General features: G+C 43.2%; 1 protein-coding gene across 13 annotated transcripts in view; it reads right to left on the reverse strand.

Moving 5' to 3' along the window:
* The window catches only part of EPHA5 (EPH receptor A5), a 193,017-nt gene extending 168,054 nt beyond the window's left edge, over nt 1–24,963 (reverse strand). For 5 of the 13 annotated variants that reach the window (XM_086888277.1, XM_086888276.1, XM_086888273.1 and 2 more), the window contains exons 1-2: nt 24,701–24,850; nt 9,806–9,870 (exon numbers count right to left, since the gene is read on the reverse strand). In XM_086888277.1, the coding sequence (XP_086744403.1) occupies nt 9,806–9,870; nt 24,701–24,827 (192 nt within the window). In that variant the 5' untranslated portion in view covers nt 24,828–24,850. Of the gene's footprint in view, nt 1–9,805; nt 9,871–24,700 lie in introns of all 13 variants that reach the window. The other 8 variants (XM_086888271.1, XM_086888270.1, XM_086888269.1 and 5 more) reach the window with 5 other exon arrangements.
* Nucleotides 24,964–25,970: the final 1,007 nt, after the last annotated feature.

Here is a 25,970-nt window from a genome sequence, read left to right on the forward strand (position 1 = left end):
ATTCCTTACTAAGACCACTAACACCACACAGGGGTAGGTGGGGATCAAACTAACATGCAAGTTGTCATTTACTCCTAACTATAAATCACAACTACATCACATATGTGTCTTTAGTAAATCATCTTGAAATAGAATTAAGAATCAGTGATGTCCCATTACACATGGAAGCAATAACTGCTCTCTACCCTAAACATTCAAAACTCCCCTCAGGATGGCAGTCTTTATTTTTTGAGACAATTCTGGTAGTTTTTTTGTTTGTCTCCCCAAATTCTCTGTCTTGGCAAAGAAAGCAGCAGCCCAACCATGTTCTGCAATTCCTTTCTACTCACTGTTCATCCCATGGGGTGCAGACAATCAGTCACAGCAGCCTGACAGCAGAGCAGACAATATCACAGCGGTATCGCAGAGACGACCGATAGCCAGGTGTCACCCACATTCTCCTCAACAGAGCTTCATTGCTCATGCTGAGGAGCCTAAAGGCTGCTGAGAGGATCTACCACTTTTCTTTGGAGCAGAGCTAACACAAAAGCCTCCAAAGCATGATTTGCATCCTTGTATACTCCTCATATTTAATCTCCAATCTGTTTTGCTACAGTATTTTCAGTATTAAAACAACAGACCTCATGGGTACTGTTGTAGTTGCACACACTAAATGATATAGCTTGGTATGCTTTTTCACTCAAAATGAAGATATCTAAAGATAAATTAAGACTAGCAACCCAAAATATATTGGGGCAAGAAGGGCTTTGAAATAAAACACTGGCTTTTTTTTTCAGTAGCCAAGAACCCAGTCCCACCTTCCCTTTTCACATCTGCATGTAGCTTTCAGCAACTGAAAAACACCCTGTTTTTCTGATCAGGACAAGCAAACAGAAAATCCTGAATGATTTCCATTAATAACCTGAAAGTTTGTTCTAACAATCCTAGATGTTCAGCTGCTGAAGTGTTTCTTAGCAGTAGGATAACCACATATCAGGACTTGGCAGTAAAACAGCAGTCAAACAGAAAGCTCTCCTTTCAGGTTTCAAGCTAGGTGAAGGGTCTTCAAATAAGCCCTCTAATTTTTATTGTCTTCATTCACTGTGTATACACAAGGCAATGGCTTCCCATGAAGACAAAACAGCAGCTTCCATCTTAACACTATTTTCAGGAATTTTGCATTTAAAATGTTCTCTTTCTGGACACACCTACTATGTGTTTACTTTTCTGAAGCTAGCATTCATTTTTTTCATGAATTTTTGGGCTGGCTTTCCTGAATGAGTAACATAAAAAAAAAACCTAAAAAAAAAAAATCAAACAGGTCTGCATTCTTGAATTTAGCTACCAAAAAAAAAAAAAAAGCCATTAACCTGAGGAAAAATATATTCTGTCAAATGGGGCCAGTGCATTTGAAGTCTTATAAAAGGATTATGCAATTAAGTGATAAGTAACCCACTGATACATATATTTGGCACATGAACCAGTAAGAAATATACTTCAACAATTCATAAACATAAGCTGTAAAATCCTACTGCATGTTTTAAAAATCCTGGGCTGTTGCATATGCATTCTGTAATGGTAATATTTTATTCCATATAGTTTCAGATTTTCCATGACAGGACTACATTAATACATTTTAATTGTATGGTTGCTAACTGTTGGATACCAACATTTCTGAAATTGGCACAAAAGTAACAAAGAAAACAATGGTTTTAGAAGATAAAGCTCTTCAAAGCTCTTTTATCCCCCAATGTAATTCCTAGACAGTAGAGAAATAAAAAGACATTTTAGCATAAAAGGAGATTATTGTTTGCCCAATGATCCTATGTGGAGGAACCTAATGCTGACAACAGTATTTACAAAATGATATACTGAAGGATCAACCTTTATTTTTTCCTGTGTAGAATATATTATTCCAGTAATACAGTTCCAGCCAAGATAAAGATTTGCTTTATTCTTAATCTCACTAGTATTAATTTATTTTACAGTACCTTAGAGTACTCTAGGCATTTTAGATCTGCTTTAATAAGACCTACACCTCGCCAGATGCTGCTCCCAAATAAATGCTGTTTTATGTCAACAGCACACAAACCAAAGGGCAGCCAGCTGAGAGGACAGGACAACAAGAGCAGTCCCAAATGGAGCAAAAAGATTAAACTTCAGATATGAAAGGAGATATGAGAGAGGACACGAATAAAATGGTAAGGCTATACAATGAGTACTCTTGTCCAGCACAGGGGCCTCTGCTTTAAAAGCAGATACATACTGCACCTAATACATTGCAGGTATCAAGAGTGGATCTTAATGCAGGCTGTTGAATGAGTAACAGTAACCTGATTTTAGTCAGGCCAAGATTAAAAAAACAAGACAAAAAACCAAAAAATTACCAAAAAAAAACCAAACAAAAAAAACAACAACAAAAAACATACACCAGACTTCAGAGGGAAACAGAAACAGATCTCATCCTAGACAGTCAGGAAAAGCTGTCAGACAGAAGGGCTTCAGACTTGGGCCTGCAATAGGTCAGAACCTGGTTTGCTACCCCAGAAAAGAAGAACTCTGCTTGACCAGAGTAGCAGAGACAGTCCGACCTGCTGTCAGAGACCTCCTGTGACAGAAATCCCACATCTGCCCCACAGACCAGCCATTAGAAGCCATGTTTCATCAAATTTAACCTGATCCAGTTTAGATGAAACAAATTCTGTTTCTCTTGTCCTACTCATTGCAAACCTGGATGAAAGCTTTCTCCCTTCCTCTCTAGTGGCTGTGGGCCAGTCCAAGACTCTGTGCTACAGCCAACTCCATCAGCCTTCTCACACAAGATGCATTTCCCCATTGCAAAGCTCATCTCTTCACATTCAGACTGGAATAACAAAGCTTTGTGAAACAAATGCAGCTCTACCAGCACCACTCAGCAGGGAAATCCACCAACTGGGACAGTCTGCTGGCCAAATTCACCCTTCATGGCAGTGCCCTACTCCCAATGCACTCCAGCATCTTCATTCTCACCCTGGGGCTTCCAGAGTTGGGAACATGAAGTCAGCTCTGTTTTAAAAGTTGTATGACTCCACAAGGGTCTCATACAACTGCATTATTAACTTCTGGAGTTTATTCCAACCCAGAGCTCAAGCTCTTTTGTTGGAGTTAGGCTATACAAAACAAGCACACGTGACTCTGGAACACTAAGCAGGCAGTATAACCAAAAGAAAACACATCATCATGGCCCCATGGATGTGTGAAAATGACCATGAAGAACCAGAGAGTCACAGAGGACAGAAGTTTATATATATATATATAAAAATTATATATATAAACATATATATATATATAAACATATATAAATTATATATAATATGCAATATCTATAGATATATTTACATATATATAGATATTGCACATTACCTTAATAAATCCTAGTAGGGAAAAAACATCCCATATGTTCCAACTCTTGAGCTCAACATCATCCCACACATGGTTCATGTAAAAGTCCTTTATTCTGTATATAACAGAAAACATTAAGTACTACTGCTTGGGTTTGGGTTACGCCATTTACTTCAAACCCTTAGATGTGCAGTATTGTTTCTTACTAAACCATGCATGTACAAAAATGTGAACATACAAAGCAGCCAAATTGCAGGCTTTTAGGGTGCCATTAACATTGTTTCAGCTATTCAGTATTACTTATTTCCATCATGCTTCCTGCTAATGTATAAATTGGATTCTTGCACGTTATGTGCATATGTGCTGGTTTTGGCTGGGACAGAGTTAATTTTCTTCATGGTAGCTGGTGTGGGCTATGTTGTAGATTTGTGCTGGAAACAGCATTAGTAGTTCAGGGATGTTTTCCTTACTGAGGTTCCACAGAGTGAAGGCCTTTGTGGCTCTCACCCCATCCCATCAGCAAGAAGGCTGAGGGTGCACAAGGAGTTAGGAGGGGACACAGTGGGGACAGCTGATCCCAGCTGACCCAAGGGGTATTCCACACCATTTGGCATATGGAGCATAAGAGAGCAGGGGAGAAGGAGGAAGGGAGGGACATTTGGGGTGATGGTGTTTGAGTTCCCAAGTAGCACTTACACATGATGGAGCCCTGCTTTCCTGCAGATGACTGAACACCTGCTGGCCCTTGGGAAGTGGGGAAGGAATTCCTTGTTTTGCTTTGCTTGCAAGTGTGGCTTTTGCTTTACTGATTAAACTGCCTTTATTTCAGCCCATGAGTTCTCCCACTTTCACCCTTCTGATTCTCTCCCCCATTCCACTGGGGAGAGGGACATGAGCAAGCAGCTGTGTGGGACTTAGCTGCTGGCTGGGGTTAAACCACAGAGAACATCCCTCTGAATTCCTTTTCTACACTGGTCACAGATGAGCAGCAGCATTTGCAGGGAAAAAAACCACAGGCTGCCAAAAGTACTGCCCTGAAAATGCCAATTATAATCATAACTACATGACACAGCTCAATGGTGCCAAGAATCCTCCTCCTTTCACTACCCCCACCCCTCCCCCTTTATTTTATTTCTATCCCTGAGGGCAATCACTGCCTCCAATGCAGGATTCCCGTGTTAAATCTCTATCTGAACTAGGACTGACGGAGAGCAACAAGAATATCTTCCCAAATCATGCTGAGTAATCTAAAACTGCTGTTATTTTTAACTTTGAAGAGGCAGCCTAGGGTACCTGTCCTCAAAAAAAAAAAAAAAAAGCCAGAAATGCTGCTTGGAAAAAAAAAACCCCACCCCGCCAAAACAAACCAAACAAAAAATCAAGACCACCAATATCCTACATAAATGAGAAGCAACTTGTATAATCAGTCTAGTTGAATTTATCCCCCAGCTTTCAGTATTTAGCCTTATTAACTACCCAAAGGAGGGGCAACTGCTTTCCTTCTTGCTGTTCACGTGCAAGAAATCATCCAGCTCCCTCACAATTCATTTCAGAAAATGAACATCTCCACAGGACCACATTCTTCAGCACATATTTATTTTCCAGTCTGAGCCTAAAGAAAAAGAAAGGCCATCACATGGAGCTGTGCAATGAGCCACAGCACAGAACCAATACCCCAAGGACCAGAGAGACTTTCCTGTTCTGTGCTACCAGGAAGTTCAGGAAAATCAGTGTGAGGTGGAAGAGATGGAAGAGAATTGGGCAAAAAACAAAGCAGGTGTGCAGCACTGATTTGGACAGAAACAGAGTACTTCTAATCTGTAAAGAAAGAGGTTTTAAAGTAACAGTGAAAGAAGGGAGGGTCTGAAACAAGTAAATCAGCCCTATAATAGACACTGGAACAAAAATCAGACACAATTGCTGAATAAATCAAACCAGTTAAAGAAAGATTTTATTTTAATCAGCAACTTTGTTTTTCACTTGGCCTGACCAGGTAAAACTGCACATCATGGGTTTGCAGGGTGCTCTGTAGCTTCTGCCCCTGCTATGGCTTTGCAGCAAGTTGAAATGCATGACACAGGCTCCTGCCAAATCAAGGGAGGGAGAGGATTCAATACAGCCTGCAAACACGGCCTGACCTCACCTGACTATTTCTGTCACAAATATTCCTGGTTTTGTATTTCACACATTTTTCTGTATTTCACAAATATTTCTGTTTCTCCTGCCTCTGTGAGCTTCCACATGATACAAGTGTATGTTTAGCACAGAGAAGCACAGGCAGTTTCTGCAGGTCAGAGCTGTCCAGTGTCACAGCCATGCACAGCACACACAAACCTCTGATGTGCCCACTCTGGGCAATCCTAAGCAGTGCCTCAGGAATCAGTCCAGAGGTAAAAGATTTTGCAGGCCTGCTGTACAAGCCTTTAATAGAAAACCTGACTGGTTTTGTTCATGTGCTTGGAGGGCTTCCTACTACACAAGAGGGACCAGACTTTCCTGATATAGCCTCTGGTAATTACAGTAACCTCCTTCAAGTTAAAACAAACCTACAAGAGCTGCACAAAAGAAGTCAAAATTGTCCCTTTGGCATGTAATAACAGGATCAACTCCTAACTTGACTATAAAAAGGACAGCATTTTCCATGCTGACCATGCTCTTTTGTCAGGGAGTGAGTCCCTTTTCTGAGCTCCATGGCCACGAGGACCTCACAGGAACTTTGCTCACACTTTAACAGATAAAATGCAGGTTTAAGAGGTGACTGCACAACTGCTGCAAGTTGCTGAACCCACATGGGGCAGCCAGGAAGCCACACTACTGCTATTTACTTATCCTTCAGAGAAAAGCAGCAGAAGAAATAAGAATGTCCTTCTTCTGCTCAACAGCTGGTTTTTCACACCAGGAGGCATTGTTTCAAAACCCAACTTGGCCATAGCATATTTCAGCCATCTCATTCCTATGCATCCCTCTGTATTCCTTCTGAAGGAAGAGGGGGATTTTTCTTACCTTCCATGTGCATGGGGAATGTGAAGGCCAACAAGGCTGCATGGATAATGGCCACCACCCAAAGCAGTACCCAATAAGTGCCTCGCCAGATGAAGCACTTCAGAGGATACCCTTGACTGAAGTGCTTGTCTCCCTTCCCATAATACCCACTTCTCACAAGAGGAGCCAGCACACACTGTTCAGCAGTGGATCAAGGTCTGATCTTGGGGAGACTTAGCAGCTGCAGTGCTTCTTCATTTGATATGACAAGCACGAAACAGGTCTACCTTTAAGCCTGATCTGTCTCCAGGCTGGAGAGTCAGTCTCCTTCCCATACAATGCTGCTTTCATTTCCCATGTTAGATCACATTTTCCCATTGTGTTCAGCAAAAACGAGGTGAAAATGAGACTAAACAAGGGCAGCTGGACCTTTCTGAAGGTTTGCAATGTTTTAAAGATTCAATGCACAAAACTTAACATGGCACACAGCTATAACAGAAGTTTAGACTATGATATCTACAAAGGATCTGCCAAAAGCAAATTCATTTGGCTTGCCTGGACTTCTTATCCCAATTGTCTTGATAGGGGCTTTTTGTGGGGTTTTGTTTGTTTGTTTTACATGTGGAAATCTGTTTTCAAAACCTAGCAGCTTGAGCCTTTGTGATATGAAGATAATTTCTCCCAAGCACTCGCGTACAATGCTGAAGACTAAACACTTGCTTTTTTTAACAGCAACTGTGCCCCATACAGTCTCCTACTTCTAGCAGTTCTGGTTCTAGGAAAAACATTTAAGTTCAATTAAGATTGTAATAATAAAAAAAATAAAAATCAAGTGGAGTACCAGCAACACTGGACGAGTACCAAAGTATCTTCAGTTGGAACTGCACCACTGTTGAAAAGTGATTGCACTCCACAGGATCCTGTTCACAGCAATAATAAAACACCATGCATCAAAAAGTTTACCTCAGAACATCTACACACTCTGGTGCTGCAGAGTGTGACACAACCTGACATTTTTGCTCCTTTCCTTCATGGGGGGCTGTGCAGACAGATACAGGGACCTTGAAAATTTTCCCTAGGAGAACATCCTGAGATAACAAACCTGTGTGAGAATGCCTTGAAACACGAGAATGCCTGTCTCTGATCTCAATTAAAGCTCCCTCCTTTTCCAAATTCAAAACCTGAAGTGAGAGTGAGTTTAAATACTTACATTAGGTAAATCCTGTAAAAAAAATTAAGCAAAGAGTGTGTAACTGCAGCATAGCTGATTGCAGAGCAGATACAGCAGCCAGAGAAGTAACTCTGGGAAGACCTTTCTTAGTACTTATAAAATACTGCAAATATATTAATCAAAAGAAAAAGACAGTTGAACTAACCTCTTGGATTATTATGATGTCCCATGAAAACAAAGAAGATTAAGACAAGATTTCTGGAAATTTGAAAACCAACTGCCTAATTCACTTTTAAATACAAAGCAGAAGTCAATTAAAGAAAAAAAAACTTCTCCCTATTGAGTCAGTAACCTTTAATTTGGCATTCCTGAGTGTACTTCTATGTGCTCTTTGGAAACTGAGCTTGTAAATATAGAGAGGTTTCCCTAAATAATGAAAAGATACAACTGCAGCTTATGTGTAGGATAGTTAGCTTTTGATTTACTCATCTATACATGCAGATCCAGATGGGTTCTGAACTTCTCAGTCCTGTTTTCCTGCTGACATTCATTTAAGGACATTGGGATGTACCAGAGGATGTTCAAAAAGGTAAAAAAAAATAAAATCATCCTTTAAGAAATGGATATTGGGATCTTTATGGTGCACCATGGCACCAAAATATTGCTCTGCCAGCACTGGTTATTCTGGTTATTCTGATGCCCACACAAGCAAGCAGAGTAAGTTTTATTTTCAGCTTTAAATCAATAGAATTTTTTTTTTAAAAAACATTATAGACTAATTGTAACAGGATTAAATCTTGGAATGAATTGAAAATAAAACCAGATCCCTGTGTAGCTTTCATAACCCTGCTGTAGCCAGTGCCTGTAAACATGCAGCTTGTGAGTCTCACACACATGGATTGACGCTGCCATTTTTATAACCTTTCACCCATACAGAATATACAGAAAGACAGACTTTAATTTACTGTCTAGTACATATATACGTTTGCATATATATATATAATTTTTTTTTCATGGTTGGCTGAATTTTATATAAGCTCCACCTATATAACAATCCAACGGGAGTCTGAGACAATTATGCAGTCTGTTTCATCTGGTGACTAAAACTCTGGAATAACACATTCCTGAGACTTGCTCTGTTGGAGGGCTCAGTCATGCACCATTTCTAACTTAGGATGCTTCCTCACCTCACACAGTGCTCATTCCTTTCAGGAACTGACAGGAATACCCAGCATGGTGCAGAAATCAACCTTTCAAGATTGCACCAAATCTCTGTCACAGTACAGCTTTGCAGGTGCCCCAAACCAAACACCAAAAATCACAGCCAAGACTGCTCACTGTCAGGTCAAGCAGATACACTGGAGGGTGTTAATGCATCTAAACTCCACCATTTATTTAAACTATAAAATTAGAAGGCCAGGTTCTTTCAGCTACAGCATCACAAGAATGGGTCAGGTTGAAAGGGAACACAGAGGGCTCATCTGGTCCAACCTCTCTACTCCATCAGGGCCATCCCAGAGCACACAGCACAGGATCATGTTCAGAGGGTTCTTGAACTCATCTTCAGTGAGGGAGACTCCACAACCTCTGTGAGCAACCTGTTACCCACACAATAAACAAGTTCTTCCTCATGTTCAGGTGAAACTTTCTGTGCATCAGTTTCTGCCCACTGCCTCTTGTCCTATTGCTCAGCTCCACTGAGCAGAGCCTGGCTCCATCCTCTTGGAACCCGCCCTTGTTGTCTCAGTTGTCTCTTTTGAGGATGAACTGCTCTTAATATAGGTAATGGTAAGAGACAGAAGCTCCTCAAAGTGCTCAGAACCCAGCTCCTGTTTCAGTATAATCAGGTCCAAGAACTTTACCATGAATCTGAGACGTATTTGTGAACAGCCTTGTTCATTTAAAGCTAACAGTCATCTTCCAGATCTTGCTTTTCAGAAGATAACTTCCAAAAAATTGTGTTCCACATTTACCGCAAAGGCTCAAGAAAACATCCAAGAATTTATAATTTAAGAGAAATTTAAATAACCACATGGATTTTCTTGGTGAGGGGGGAGGAGGCTGACTCATGATTTTTTTTTAATACTTGTGGCTGGCTCTGCTGCAAAAATAAATCAATCCCCCAGCCATACAGCTCCATTTCTTCAGTCACAGCTTGTTGTTTTATTTATTTTTTTCTCTCCACTGCCGACAAATCGCTCTAGAGAGTTTTTAAACCCAGTAGACTACTTTCCGGATGGAAGCAATTAGTAAATTCTGAGAGAAAGAAGGCAAACAAGAGCAGAAACTTACCCCATTTTTTGGGTAGGCTATCCATCCTAGATCTCCCATTACTGTACGTGAGTCCAGTAAATTCACTGAAAATAAAAGAAAAAACCTGTTAAAGATGGACAGATCACAAATTTCAGCAGATATTACAAGGTGTGGATGGCTCTGGTAAACAGATTGTTTATAATTAACCAAGGAAGCTGGATTTCTGTAAAGCAGAATAACAATGCAAGAACTCCTCTAACAATGAGGTCATACAATGAAAATAATTCTATGTATGCATTAGCTTATTCCTTTGAGACCTGCCACAGAAACCAAGCTGCAAGTGCACTGAACATCTGTAAAATCCAGATCCTTCACATTCCTAGGACCTTGATTTTCTGGGGGGAATAAGTACATCATGCACACTGTATGTTTGTGAGTATACACAAGACATACAGTATATAGGTATAGAAATACAGTCACAAAAATCTATGCATGATAATAAACACATTTGTTCTAATGTGGCAGGTATTCTTTGGCATAATCAGGCCCTTAAGACAAAAATGAAACAAGAATTTAATTTTTGAAGTATTATATGTGCAAGTATTAATCTCATCAGGAATCTGTTATTTTCTTCCACTTCCACATTTTTCTCCAAGTCTTTGACATCTTCATTATAAGCTATGCAAGGGATTTTTTTTTTTCTTCTACACACAAAAATTCATGAGTAGTTTTAAGTCACACAAGCAACAAACAATTTACATTAAACAGCCAAAAAGTATTCCCAAGTTTGTAACATTTTTTCCTCTCCTACTACCTGAAAAATCAGAGGTGACTAAACATACGCAAATTTAACTCAGCTAAGAAAAACTGTAGCGGCTTCTGGGGTTGAGCTTTCACCTCCTGCACCAGGGTTCTAAATCTCCTAGGCAGAAGATTGCCTCTGAATCATCAATTGCCATCCAAAATCTCAATTTAGGAGCAACTTTCGTCTACCTTAACAGCACACTTCATCAGACTACAACAATCACTCAGCATATTTGTCTGCAGAAGACCTCACTTTTTGTATTCATGTCCTTCCTGAAAAGGCAAGGACTTCCCTGGGTCTTCAACTCCTGACCTCCACCCTGTGTGCTCTTTGAAAATCTCACTGCAAGTTTTGGTAATTGGACTTTCAAGACTATCTAACACATGATTATCTAGACCAAGAGCAAGACCTGAAATGGGTGCAGAGGCTCTGTGCTCTTTCCTTTAGAACTGCAACGATGTAGGTACTTAAAAGATTGCAACAGAAGAAAAACAAGAAGGTTGCATGCAAATTTGAAGGCACGTATCATAACTAATCCTCAGAGCTAGAGCATTTATGGAAGCACAGTAAGAAAATCCAGAAGTACACTAAACAGCAAAGCTTGCTCCTTTAAAATAATAAGGAACATTTAAAACCACATGAAGACTAAGCAATTTATTTAGTTTGAAAGAAACCAAAGTTCTCTAAATCAATTTTGTCTTTATCATTGTACTGCACTGAAGGCTGACTGCTGTAGTCCCTCATATACCAGGCCAAAACACAAAAAAAATACAACACAGAGATCTGGCAAACACTTTTCTTAAAAGTGATTTGCCTATCCAGATATTTTCACAATGTATGCAAGTATTAATGCAGGACACTATCACAAGGCATACATGTCCTGCCTGGTCAATTAAATTTTTGTGATGTTGAGCAAAACACATTTGGTGGCTCAGGGCTTTTATTTCTGGATTGCTTTCTCCTGCCAGGGGAGGAAACAGTTGGAAGCTGTCAATGCTACCAAACTACAGGACATGTGGTGGAAGCAATACTCAGAGACTACGCTGGACTATATTCACAGTAAGTAAACATACAATCAGGTGGCTTTCCACCCCAGAGCCCGTGCGAAATAAAAGTACTGCTATCACCTACCACTAGGTATGTCACCCAGTATCACCATAACCCCTATGTAATGCCCAGTCTTTCCCCTTATGAAGTCTTCAGGTAAAACGGTCATTAATTTCTCCTGCTTCAGCTGAAGCCAAGCACCATCCAAGTGCTCCTGAACTACACTGCATTTTCTTGGGATAAAAAGAATGACCCTAAAATACTCTTCAAAATAAGACACATCCCGTATTATAACTGTATACTATTTTAAAAAGCAAGAGACAGCAGTGAAGTTGCTAAAATGGCAGGTTTACTCAAATTCCTTCTGTTACAGTCACTGTAATTAAACTGTGCAGAACAGTATATTCCTGTCGTTAAGTTGCAATGGATGCAAAACAAGTATTGATCTACATTGTACAACTTAATTAAAAGTTGTCCTGGAGATGCTACTAATGAATGTAATTAGATGCTGTGTTTGATGTCACAAGCTTCTTCATGACATCCTAATTAAGGAAAAAGCAGAAAAAGTGCTTTATTCAAACATCAGATCATAAAAAGAACATGATACAACTAAATATTGTATTATCTTTCTATCAATGACAATTTTTAAATTGCTGTTATTAACTTCAAATTCAAAATAATTTTCTGCATATGAAAAGATAATACAGCCCATTCAACTCTAAGTCAAGTCAGTGGGAATCTTCTGACTAGTGAGTCAGCTAGCAGAGATGAATACTAAATCCCCAGCTAGAAAAGACTCGGTTCTTCTCGTATCCTCTCATATCTGCATAGAGTAAATTAACAGGATTGGAACACACCTTTTGACAGGCACCATGCAGTAGTAACTCAAAACTCATGTGCCAGGAAGGCAAAAGTGAGGAGTGACTTGAAGCAGTCCCTGGGCTGCTGTGGAGAGCAGAGGGGCTCCCAGCACAGCTCTGTGAGGCACAGCAGACACAGACTGCCCCACTGCAGGCATCTGCTCAGGGCTGCTTCCACACTGTAGCATCAGAATCACTGCACTGCATCGATCTGCTCTGACGAATACATTTAGCCAGTAACCTAAACCACCTCCAAGGACAGAGATGTTTTGCTTTGAGAAGCCCCAAAATTCTAGTATAGGAACACAAATTATCGCTCGTTCTTTCGAGATAGAAGGTGTCTGCACATTCCCCACCAGCACCCTCCCCAGTCACTTCCATATGTCTGTCCTTTATTTGCATAATTTCCAGGCCACTAGCCCACCTCAAAACAGGGCCCCTGCATCCCCCACTCCAAAGGGGGTGTCTCCTCCAAGAGCCCAGGTGAGGAGTTCCCCATGGCAGCAGTGCATACTTTGGGGATGCTCTCTCAGGCAGCCTTCCTGCCCTGCACTGCCAGAGAGGTCACTGGAATGGACACTGCTCCCACTACACGAGCCCAGACAGGCTCAGCACCACCTCTCCTCCCACCACCTTCCAGCCTGGCCGGAACAGTATTTTTGCTGAAATGGTTTTTATCAAAAAAAAAAAAAAAAAACAAAAAAAAAAAAACAAAACGCTGGTTGGCCAGGCTGGAGAAGAATCAGTGAGCAAGCAGCAGGTGAAATAGACACCTGGAACAGAGGAAAACAGGAACAGAACCAGTTCTTCCCTATTCAACCTATGATGACTGTCAGCATGTATTTGGCTGTGGCTGTTTAATAACCAAGTAATCCAAACACTCAGCACACCAAAGGAAGTAATTCAGGAACACCTCCAGCTACGTGTGCAAGGCTTCCATACTTCAAAAGGTCTAGTGCCAGCTCTTGTGTAGCTGGTGACTCCTGGACTCGCCCCAGCACTGCCTACTCCACGGGCATAACCCAGAGCTGTACTCAGGAGCACCTGGGATACTGCAGAGCTAACCCTGCCAAAAAGAAATCTCTTCAGAAATTACCAGCAACTCTGCTTGGCCCATAATCTTAAAAGGCTTCAAAATAACAGAACTCATTTATTCCCACTTCCTTTCTCCTCAGCGCAAGCTAGTTTTATCTCAACAAAAAAGCAAGAAACCTCAGACCCCATAAGCACACACTTAGCACCTGTATCTTTGCCAGCAAACTTGGAAGACAATATATAATATTTTTTGCTCATCTCCACCATCAGTGCATCCATCCCACAAGCCCTAATTATTTCTAATGCTCAGTCAAGGGGAACACAAAACCACACAGATCTATATCATCATTAACTTCCATGCCTTCAGGGTAGGATAAATGATGATTAAGTCTAAAGTCATACCACAGCCCCCTTTTTTTTCTTTTTTTTCTAATACAGAATAATAGCCTGGGGAGTTTGCATACATTCTTGTTCTCAGACAGGCTGGTTGCTACAGGTGAGCAATCAAGTTAGAGTAAAAACAGACGTGATCTAAACCTTTGCCCTGAACTCTAGCCGGTGAATTAACAGTGGTTTTTCACATGGAAATTTCTGTCAGGGAGCCTGGATCCCGCTTTATACTCCAATGTCCTTGTCATGGTCATACAACTGGCATTTAGCAGCCTAGCCACGGCTGCACAGGGACCGTGGCTGGGAGGAAGCACATGAAATGCCAGGGCTGATGGCATTCAACACTGACCTAAACCAACACTCCACAGCACAGCAGAGCTCCCCACCTGGCACAGCCACCTAAAACATGTGGCAGCAGTAGCTTGCCCAGGAGAAAGCAGCACAGGCCTGTCACGATGTAGCAGAAGCCACCAATTCATGGATTGTTTTGATCACACCACTGAAGTGAGATGGCTCCTCTGGCTCTGGGCTGGAGCGGGACCATCTGGAGCATCTTTTTTTCTTCACTCCAATTGCAAGTGGGGAAAAAACTGACATGCTAAAAATCAAAAATGTCCCACTAACAGTCTAGAACACTGAGTATTTCCAACCCTACCAGCTACACATCCTCCTGCCATTTCAGTATCTAAATATCTTCCCGGAAATCCTTCATTGCTTACTCCAGGGCAAAGTCTCTGTAGGCATACAAAAAATGAACTCTTCAGAGTTGCTGTGGTCTTTGAGCTGATTTCCCATAAATCATGCACTAGAATAATCCTGCTTTAAAGTAGCACCATTTGCAAGCTAAGGTTTACCACAAGGCATCCAGTATGTATAACCTAAGAATAGCCAGTATAGCAAAAGCTGATGGAATTTCTATCATGATAAAGCCATACAAATCTCTTTTTTGTTTTATTTCATTTCACTGAAACATACCTAAAACAAGAGAGAAAGAAAATCCTCTTTGACCCTAAAAACCACCTTCCATCAGAAAACAAACAGGAGTAAAGAAGCCTTCCTTAAAGCCTGCATAAGTATTTCAAAACATCACATGATTTCTAAAGTAGCACATTTCTAAACAACAACACAAATAAAAATGTTTTGTTTTTAACAACTGAAGGAAAACTCTTCTTTAATGAACTTGTTACAAATTGAACAGGTAATCTGAACATTATTTTTGGTAGGCTGAAGCTGAAGTCCATTATGAAAGAAGGTGCAGTCATGATCCTACATCCTCCTCCTGCAGCTCCTGGCCCTCTTTGCACACACACTGCAGGGCACTATGTAGCTCCAACCTTTTTGTGGGTGGTCAAGGTATTCCCAGCTCTGCCCCAACACTCACAGCTCATGAGAACAGCTACATTTAAAGAACTTGTGACAAACCTCTCACAGGAAGACTCACTGACAATTAAGCATGAGGTGAAAGGCTCTGCTGGATGGGGTCAAGGCGCAGGACAAGATGTGACAGCAGCGCTTTGTGCTTCATCAGAGTGTCTCCTGAATAGCATGACGGACTTTCCACCACTTTTTCACACCTGTACTCCCCTCTACCCAAAGGAGGGGGAATAGCTGCCAACACATCATCATTAAGAGAGCTGGTTTCTCTTTACAATGCATACATCCCCATCCTTCCTCCAGTACTTGCAGGGGTCACAGCACTACCAAGACACACAGATAATAGAGGAATCTTCATCATCATCACAGTGAGTCAAAGCATTCCTGCTTCATAAATCTTCACTGATTTTATTGCAGTTCATTGTTGCAGTTCATTCATTTTCCAACAGTTTTCCCTGCTGTGCCAAGTGTTTCTCTAGAAGGTATATATCCAAGGTACTCCAACAAACGACAGTCAAAAATAACCCAAGAAAGCAACAACAAATGAAAGAAATCAAACTCTCAGAATAAATCAAGATCATCAGGGAGTAGATGCCTTGAATTAATTAGCTCCAGTGAGTAGGGACGAAAACACAGAGGCAAAGAACCTCTGAAATATTTCCATCAGTGGAAACAAGCTACATCAGAGTGCAAGCTGTAGCAGAACCTATTATTTATAGCCCACTGGAGGAGGAAAGTATACACTACTTAATGAACTTGCAAACTAATATTAACTGCAGATTTATATTTTATTATGTTGGCTTCATTCTGATCCAAGTTATCATGATTCCCTTTTACAGCAAGAGCCAAAATGCTTGAATCTGCATCACACATTCATAGGTTTTTAACACCAGATGGACAATTGCAATCACAATATCAACCAGAGAATTTAATCCAGTAATTTCTGCATTACATCTATAATTTGCTTGAACACACTGTTTACAAGGGACTGACATTGCCCTTTGACAAAGTTCTTCAGGTTGGCTGCATTTTTTCCTCACAGGCACAGAATCAGCTGTAGCACCGGGGGGAGAGACTCAAAACTCACTTGGATAACCAGACCCACTAAAACAACCAGAAAACTGACCATTTTTTCCTTACAAAGATTTCCAGTCAAAACACGAGGCCATCATTTGCTCTTCCTGCCATACATCACTTAAAGGAAGGAAGTGGTTGGAATAGCCTGACACCAGAGTGCCTGGAAACTTAAAAACTCCAGTAATGGTTTGTTTTTCTTTAATGTTTAACACTCCTATTCCCACCAAAATCACCATTAAACTGAAAAGGGTTTATTCACCGCGAAGAAAAGACAGGAAAATGCTTCCATCCTCACTCATAAAATTCACTGGAAACAACACTGTACCAACACAACAGCAGATTTCTGAGCTGGCTGCAGCACCACTTTTTGGGTAACCATCTGGGCAAGTATCACTTTACAACTAAGAAAGAAAAAGCAGCTTCCACAGAAAGCAACATGCAGCCAGCACCTGCAACCTGACAACCAGCCTGCATGGAGAAAGAAAATACCAGTGGCTGTCCTGCAGGCCAGCGCTTCCAACCACTGTCAAGGCATCTGCAAACTACTGAAGTAGTTTCTTCAAGACCCTGCTTAATGCCAGCACCTTATCAGCACACACACGCAGTCAAACCCAATGTTAGCACCCCAACAGTTTCTCAGCACAGCCAGAACACCTGCTAGCAGAGCTGAGGTAAAATCTCACCTTCTTCCCTAAATTAACAACTAAAAGCAATATGGTCTCTACGGTCTCTGTTCCTAAAAGGTGTCCTAAAAGACACAGAGATCAAATTCTGTTATGTATATAACTAAACTGAAGAAATTTGGCACAGATACATCCAGATGTGGCAAGGCTGTCAGCTTTCACCACCAGTGGACTTGCAAGACCTCACTGTCCACCACCAATAAAGCCTTCCTGTTGACAATAATGACTGCTCTGCTGCCGCTGAATTCATTCAAGTAGAAAATAAAAGGCGCTGACATAATGCTTAGCAAGCATTTGGGAGAAAAAAAAAATGTTTAAAATGATCTATTGGCTTTGCAAGGGGGTTGACAATTTATCCCTTCTATTTCTGTTAAGCAAGAGGGTGGAGGTTGCTAGTGGGAACAGCACATTGTCAACACATTTTAGTAAGAAATTGCTTTTGAGTATTAGTAAAGCAAAGATGGATAAGCCAAAATGACTGGGTTTTTTTTTTTTTTTAGAAATTATCTTACAAAAGCAAGTATGCAGATAATTTCCCTACGTAGTTTCACTGTTTTGGGACACACGAAACAGCTTTAAGCGATACGAGTCCGCTCAGAAGCACCAAGAAACACTCTTTACTGATGCTGAATAAATAATTTTCTCTCAGGTGTTCCTCTATCCCCTCTGGAAATTACAAATTTCAGACTGGTTATTCTGATCTCTTTCTAAGGTGAAGTGATCCAGGTTAGAGAAGCCAGTAGTTAACAACTTGGCAAAACACTTCACTACTGCCCCCTGCACCAAAATGACATGAAAGCCTGCAAGCCCACAGTTCTATTCTCTCTCTCACAGGTTCAATACCTGCCACACAGTCAGTCACCTAAACCCAAGAGCTCTCAGCTCCTGAGAGTACTGTTTGTTCTCCATGCACATTCCCAAGGCACAGTTTGCTGAACTGATGCTCAGGAGCTTGCTAGCTGGAAGACAGGGGGCAAGAGTCCCCTTCACCCTCAGGGATGCCAAATCAGCTCACAGGGGCATTCCCAGATCTGCTGTCACAGTACATACTGTATCACCTTCTCCAGGAGGCATCACTCATCCCTCCAGCCAGTGAAAGGAACCTGAGCAGCTCTACTTGAGCTCCTCCTAACATACCTGCAGCACAACTCAAACACCAGGGAAGAGGGAGAGATCAGGAGCGTGTTTTCCCACCAACACCACCCCCGGTGAAACAGCATGCACTGAAATGTTCCCATGGCAATTATTCTGGCCCAAAGCATCTTCAGCCCTCTCTGCAAGGCAGAAGCAGGAAGGCTGTGCTCATACACACAGCCCAGGGCAGGCTGCAGCTCCCAGCACCCTTGTGCGCAGCAGGCAACATGCTCTGCATCTCTGCACCCATCCATCACCCACCACACCCAACAGCAGTCAGGTGCTGTGCATCACACTGCTCACATCTCCTCCCCACTGTCTGCTCTGGACCAGCTTCCTTGCAGGAGACAGGGATAATTGCTTTCCACCTCCAAGAGGATAAGCGCATTAAACCTTTGGAGAGGTTCAGATAACGCACTGACCAAAGCCACGGCAAATACCAAAACTGAGACTCTAAGAGATATAATAGGTCAAAGAGACAACTCAAAGGGTAACAAATCCCTAGAGAGAACTAAGCTACTGAAGGCCAGCGCTCAGGTTTGCCAATACAGCTGGCTGTGAAAGCAACTGGGGCAGCAAATGCTTTCACCTGTCACCTCAATGTCCAGCTAGTCACAGAGCAGAGTGAGGGACAGGCACAACGTGAACACAAAGGACAATCCAGCTCTCCGTTCTGCCTGTGCCAAAAAACAGGCACATCTTAAGAACAAAATGTATTTTCAAAGGGGGAAAAAAAAGAATTCTCCATAAGCTTTTTAAATACACAGCAATTTTTCTAGCAGAGATCAAAGCAAACCAGTTTAGTGAAGAGAAAGTTAAAAAAAAAAATTTGCTCATTCCAATGCAATAATTAACACGGTATTTCTACAACATTCTCTGAGTAAAGAAAAAGACCTAGCTCAAGTCTGTCCTGGTTGAAATGAGGCCTCATCTCCCAACACCACTTATGCTCACTGAGAAAGATACACTTGTGACAGATTTCAATTCTGTGTTTACATGTTTTACTATAAGAACAACATTCTTTTTTAAACCTTTTTAATGGACAGTAATAGGTTGAGTATCAACCGAAGAGCTGAGTGAATACTCTTTCCTCCATAGCAGCAAGCACTTAACTAAGAAATTCAGTGCTTCTACAAAGTGACCGATCTCTGTGCGTTTGGGGTTCCTCTCATTTCACTCTTATTCCATATACAGATTTCAATTTATTCATAAAGAAGTGAGAATATTTTTTTAAATTGCAAAAATACTTTGTTTTCTTTTTATTTTGGGGCAGAGCTTAATTTCCTTGACATCCCTGAGTAATATTTAAAGTTCATCTCTACTCAAGTATATGCATACTTTCACACTTAGAGGAATGGACCACTAGAAATGTAGCTCCAAGTTAGAAAGTCTGGGGGAATCTAACAGACTCATGCCTTCTCAAGGCCCTAAAGCCAACAGAGTGCAACTCTACCACTAAGCTGAGCTAATTCAGCTGGACTTTCCCAAGTCAAGGGTTCTGAGCTGGCTCAGCACATGCTGGACACCAGGATTCCCGCAGAAGCAGCATGGAAATCCTTGGAACAATAAAGCAGAAAACCAGCAAGAACAGAGTGCAAGGTATCACATCATAAGCTGTCCCACCTGTCCAACTCCTGCCAGGTTTTATGAAATCCTGCTCTTACCTCACCACTCATGCCTCCCTAAAACCTGTTGCAAAAGGCTTTTTCTAGTGCAAAGAATAGACATTTCACCATGGGCAAGATTTTGTTTTCTTATTTAGCAGAAAGGGAACAGCAGACATGGAACTGGACTGTATACTGGAGCTAAGAAGTGAGGCAATGGTGGGAGAGTTAACGTGGAGAGGGAAGAACCTGTCACACAAGCCCACTAACTTCCCTTCCTTCCATGGTAGCTGCCAGTTAAGCCCTCTGTATACTGATGTGCAAATAGCTGCTTTATACATCAAATTATAGAATCAACATTTACCACGTTATAAGCAGTCAGTTACTGTTTGAGACAGTTTGCCTGCTTTCTACTATTTATCACAATTTTTAAGATAAGCTTCTAAAGGAAACAGGTACTATCTTGGAGTCAATCTTTGCTATTGTTTATTTCCCTTTTTTAAAATGTGTCATTAGGCAGCAATGCTTTTAGTCATGTACTTAAAAGTGCTGAGTTTCAAATGTTGTTTTACTGTCAAAAGGATAGTAGTTCCATTTTAAAGCCATGACTGAGTCATTCTAAACCTCTTGAAAAGCCATAAATCACACATCAAGACAGATCCCAAAAAGACCATTAGACATGAGCTGTCCTTCCTCATACCAGTAATTCCACTGCAGTAAATTTAAAAGTTAATGGGACTACTCCAGTGAGTAAAATAAACACATGGCACTGAGGCTATGCTCTGCTCTCATGGAAAGCACACAGGGAACCATTCCAATACACCAAATACAGAACTGATAACTCCTTAAAGCCTCCTTAAGGCACTGTGAGCACACTGAAATGTGTCCAGACTTACCTGTTCTGCATACACAAGGCATATGCATGCTAGCAGCACTCAACACCTACAGAACTACACAAAACACTATAGTTGTGTGAATGCATGACATACTAAGCCAAGCTACTAAGTGTAACCCAATAAGCAGAATGTTCTGAGAGTGTGCATTTTTATCTGAAGCATTAGACTAATTTGAATTCATTGATATGAAAATTAAAACTATTTTCCCACCTGCTTTTACTACGCACAAAAAAAAAACCTTCCTGAAAAACACTTAATTCACTAATTAAAGATAAACATTGTGGTATTACAGATAAATAGGCATTTATCCACTGTGCCATGACACAGAAATTATATACCACTATGAGACAACACATACACACACAAGTCAACACACTGAGAACAGGTAGGCTCATTTCAGGCTCTGGCATGAATAATTTTCAAATTACATCCTTCTTTTATTTTTGCCAGCACCAGACCCACCCCTTTAATTGTACTCATTTATTCATTCACTCAAAAAAAAAAACGGTACATTGAGATAAAGCAAGCTTCAAAAAACCCCGAAAGAATTAAGAGCGAAAGGGCTAAAGCAGGAGTTCATAAAAGATAATAATATCCTTCTAGTCTTAAAACAAATACAACACACTCCAAAGATCCATTTTGTCTTTCTCACCTTTATCTATTTAAGCCAATGTCATTCTTTCAAACTGCATTTCTTTTGATTTGCTTAACAGTACACTTCACTGTTAAGCACTGCCTCATCAGCACTTCTGCTGAAAAGCCCTAAAATGAAATATACTTTGTATTTAATTACAATTATGCAAATATCTTGTGGAATTACTTTGTTACAAGCAATCAGATAGAACGCATTCCATTATTTTAATAATTTGCCCACATGACACTTTTTAAGGTCACGTAAGTGACGATCAAATGCGATCTGCAAACCTCTTCAAATCCACAGGCGATGTGTAACAAATCATATAGTTTAGGGTGAAGGGGAGAGTCTTCAACCAAATCAGTCATTCATTGTGTTTCACATAAATAATTTACACAAGCCACTTCCCAAACCCTAGTACTTACAACAGAAAGATTTAAAACACATGCATTTTTAAACCAAACGCAGTGCAGGAAGCCCAGTCGCATATTGCAGGGCTGCCTCTTGGACCTTATTATCATAGGGAATGCATCTTAAAGCAATAATGCACTTCTGGAATACCAGCACTTCACAGAATTGTGTGATACTTTCAGGGTGCTCCTTGGAATATCTTCATCAGGACTAATTTCTGGATTTTTTTAACATTACTCAAAGCAAAAAGCAAGTATTTGGTTTTTACAATGAACTCTGCTAAAGAGTTAAAAATAATGGCTGAACAACACTTGAAAATGTATGAAATAGTATCGAGTCTTCATCTTTCACTACCTGTTTTGCTTTTAACATACAAACTGAGAAGAGCTGATTAAAATAAAAATCTGGTTTATTTCGCTATTATAGGAAAGGCTGGAGAAAAACTAATTCATTTTTCCCAATGTATATCCTTCAATCCATTTTTGGAGATATCTCTGAAGGTGACCAGATTTGTGACAGAGGTTGGGCACTCAATGCTTCTCCATAAAATTGGCAGGAGCTTCTGAAACTCGGCTGCCCATGCAAAAAGCTACTTCTATGATAAGGAACTAAAACAATGAATTTACTTTCCCCCCTCCCTAAATCATAACCTAGATTTTTAAAGCATTTCCCCCTAAGTTCCCTCCACTAAAGGGTAAAATAGAACATTACATACTGTGAATTGTTAACTGCATGTATTTTATCTCACGAAGTCCTTGGGAGTTACAGTAAGATTTAGAAAAACGTGATGCAGGGGTAAAGAAAAAAATAAAAATATTCTGGGAATTTGTCATCATCTATGCAACTACTTATGTGCCTACACAGCACAGGGTACTGGCTAGTTGTTTAACCATGCTGAGTAGGATGAGTGATAATAAATGGAAAATAAACTCAGAAAGCCCAATACCACCAACTTTTGAAAACATTATTCACCGGTCTAAGATGGCTACCTCCATCTCAGCAAAAGTCAAGTTCCCAAGCAGCCAAAGAACTAACCCCAGGGGAGAAGCTCTCTCACCAGAGCCCAGAAGCAGCCAGATGAACTTTTCAAACCCAAACTGGTGACGAGTGTCACCTGGCAGGCAGCCAGGCAGGTGGGCTGCAGCACCCCAGGTTCCCCAGGCCCCACGCACTGCAGGGTGAGCCATCCCCAGGCACGGAGCTGTTCCACAGCTATTGCCCAAGGAGACATGCTGCGGGAAGCACTTGTCAAAAGAACGCTTGTTTACAAATAAATCTCGTCGCTGCGAAGGACGGCACTTACTGAATAAAGTTCAGGTCCACAGTCAGACCCCTCCTAGCAGCAGCCTTTTAGCTTTGCATTTACTGAAGAGATGGAAATTAGATGAGCAGCAGTCAGAAAAGTAGCAGCAGAGACACCGTGAAGCAAGCGCTCACGCTGCTCATCATTACTGTAATATTCCCCTGCAACCTCCCTGTAAAGATGCCACTAAACCCATTTGCTAGGCAGCTTCATTAATCCTTTCCAGTAGTTTCCTATCATGCAAAAGTCCTATTCGGCAGCTGCCTGTTCACGCAGAGCCACCTCTGTGCTCGGAAACCGGTCCCATTGACTCAGTCGGTAATATCCAGCTTTTCCGAGAACCGGCAAGGATGACTGAGACGGGGCTCGGAGCATCTCTTGGTCTCTCAGCACGGTTTCATGGTGACTGGCTCACACAGGACAGCACGCTTCCCACAGGCAGGGTGAGCAAACAGGGAAAGCCCTTCTAAATCAGCAATGCCATCTCAACAGCATTGCTCCCTGGGGTGAAATCATCTGAAATTGCACGGGGGCAGAAGGATTGGGCCCCAATGTTATCTAACCAAGGCAAAGTCAAACCATTTCAATCATCTCCCAAACCAATGCACTTCCTGAACATTTGATATCTTTGTACACAGAGGAACAGTATCTCCCCCTTCCTCTGCACTTTTTTTTTTTTTTTTGAAGAAAACTGCGATTCACATTATTCTCGCTCCCGAAAATAAATTACAGCTAGCTGGTTACCTCAGGCCACATCTTTGAAATTCTGGTACGGTTTTCCTTTACCAACCCCTGCATACCTCCTCCTCCTCCTTCTAAAGGAGTTTCACAAATAATTACGGTGCATCACGCCAGCCTGCTTCGAGCCGCTGGCATCCCCTGCAGATGCTGAACTTCTCCACCCATTGCTTTCACATTACAGCCTGCCCGCGGATCCAAAAATATTAGGAAGCCCCAAGCAGTGCCCACACCACGCACGGAGGAAAAAAAAAAAAATCCCAGTCCTATTTTAGAGACTGGAAGCATCCTGCTAGACAAGAAGCCTGGACGCGTTTTTGGCCACTGGCCTCACAGAGATCAGAGGTACAGAAAAATCCGTCCCCAGCGGCCGCGCTCCGCTGCGGGTTACACACCGCCACCGCCGCGGCTCCCTCTCCTTTTATACGCGTATTTTAAGCCACGAAGTGAGCGCACTGCGGCCGGCGCTTGCAGGGCTCCCCGCCGGGAGCCTGCCCTGCCCCGCCTGCCCCGGGCCAACTCGCCCGTCCCGCTCCGGCCGCCGCCCCGCACGGCGCACCTGTGCGGCCCGGGGCAAGCGGCAGCGCCGCGCACGCATCCATCCATCCATCCATCCATCCATCCATCCATCCATCCATCCATCCATCCCCCGCAGAAAGGGAACACACCCGCCGCCAAACGCGCCCGGGCATCTGTGCACACCCACCCGTGCCAGCCTGCCCGCGCCCACCGCCGCCTCGCTTCGCCGGGAGCCCCCTGCCCCATCGGCGGTGCCACCCGCATCCCCGCCGCGGCACCCGCCTTCCCGCGGGCAGAGCCCGTCTCCGCCTCCCCCGCGATGTCCCGAAATCGAATCCGCCGAGCCTGAAGCCGCGCAGCGCCGGGCAGCCGCCCTCCCGGGTGGGCGCTGCCCCGACGGCCCGGCCGCCCCGTCCCCGCTCACCCTCGCTGCCGGGGCTGGCCCGCAGGCTCCGGAGCGCGGCGCACAGCAGCAGCGGCAGGAGGCACGTCCGAGCGGGAGCCGGCGCCCCGGCGCGGCCGGCCCGGCCGCCGCTGCCCCGCGGCCCCATCCCGCCGCCGCTCAGCGCATGGGGCGGCGGCTCCCCCCCGGCGCTGCCCGCTCGGCTCGGCTCGGGACGGGACGGGACGGGGCGGGCTGGCAGCGCGGAGGGACTCGCTCCCCTCCGCTCCCGTCCAGCCGCCGCCGCGACTGGGGAGGCAGGGGGCGGGGATGGGGAGGTGGCCCCGCGCCGCCGCGGAGACGCCCCCGACGGGGCGGGCCCGCCGCCGCCGGCACCGCGTGCGGGGGACGGCGCCCCCCGCGCCTCCCGGAGCCCCGGGGAGCGGCGGGCAGCGCACCCCGAGTGCCCGCCCGGAGGGGAGCCCCTCGCAGCCCCGCGGTGCCCGTGCGAGGCAGCGGGCGGCGGCGCCGTCCCTGCCAGGCGCCCCTCCAGCCCGCTCCGGGGGCACGGGGAGCGCCAGAGCTCCCCGCAGCAGCCGCGGCTCACGGGGCCAAAACCTACACACGCACACCCCGGCCCAGAGCGGGGGAAGCCGCGATGTCACAAGGCTGGCAAGCCTGAGAGGAAGGCTCACCCTTGGCCAGGTAAGCAAAAATGCCACAAACTCCGTCATGGAGCCGATAGAAAGGCGAGTTTCAGGTGTATTTTACCTCAAGCCACCACCAGAGCACAGCCCTGAATCCAGCACAGCTAGTCTTAGAGAATCACAGAATATGCTGAATTGGAAAAGACCCGCAAGGATAATCAAGTCCAACTCCTAGCCCTGCACAGGACCGTTCCCAAGAATCGCACTATGTGCCCGCGAGTATTGTTCAAACATTTCTACACTGAGATGTTTTTACCTCTCAGAACCCTGGTTATCACCCAGGCCATCTCCCTAAAAAATATAATCCCCGAAAGAATCCCAGGAGGTTTATTCACTCACACTGGTTCCTCTCTTGAGGGAGCCTCTTCCAGATGAGCCAATGAAGACCAAAGCCAGCCTTGCGGGTGCACAAGCAGCAAGTCAAGGTTAACCAGAGCCCTGCTCATCTCGTGCTGCCTCCTCCATTTCACCCCTGTTGATTTATATTATAAAAAGGTTAACCAAAGGTTGAGCACCTGCAAAAGGCTCGCCCTCTCTCTCCCCAAGAGGCAACGTTCAGGACTAGGGTTCCAAGGAAGTCACAATTGAAAATATACAATCCCCAC

This window comes from Cyanistes caeruleus, chromosome 5 (genome assembly GCF_971803275.1).
Source record: "Cyanistes caeruleus chromosome 5, bCyaCae1.hap1.1, whole genome shotgun sequence".
Classification (NCBI taxonomy): Eukaryota; Metazoa; Chordata; class Aves; order Passeriformes; family Paridae; genus Cyanistes; species Cyanistes caeruleus.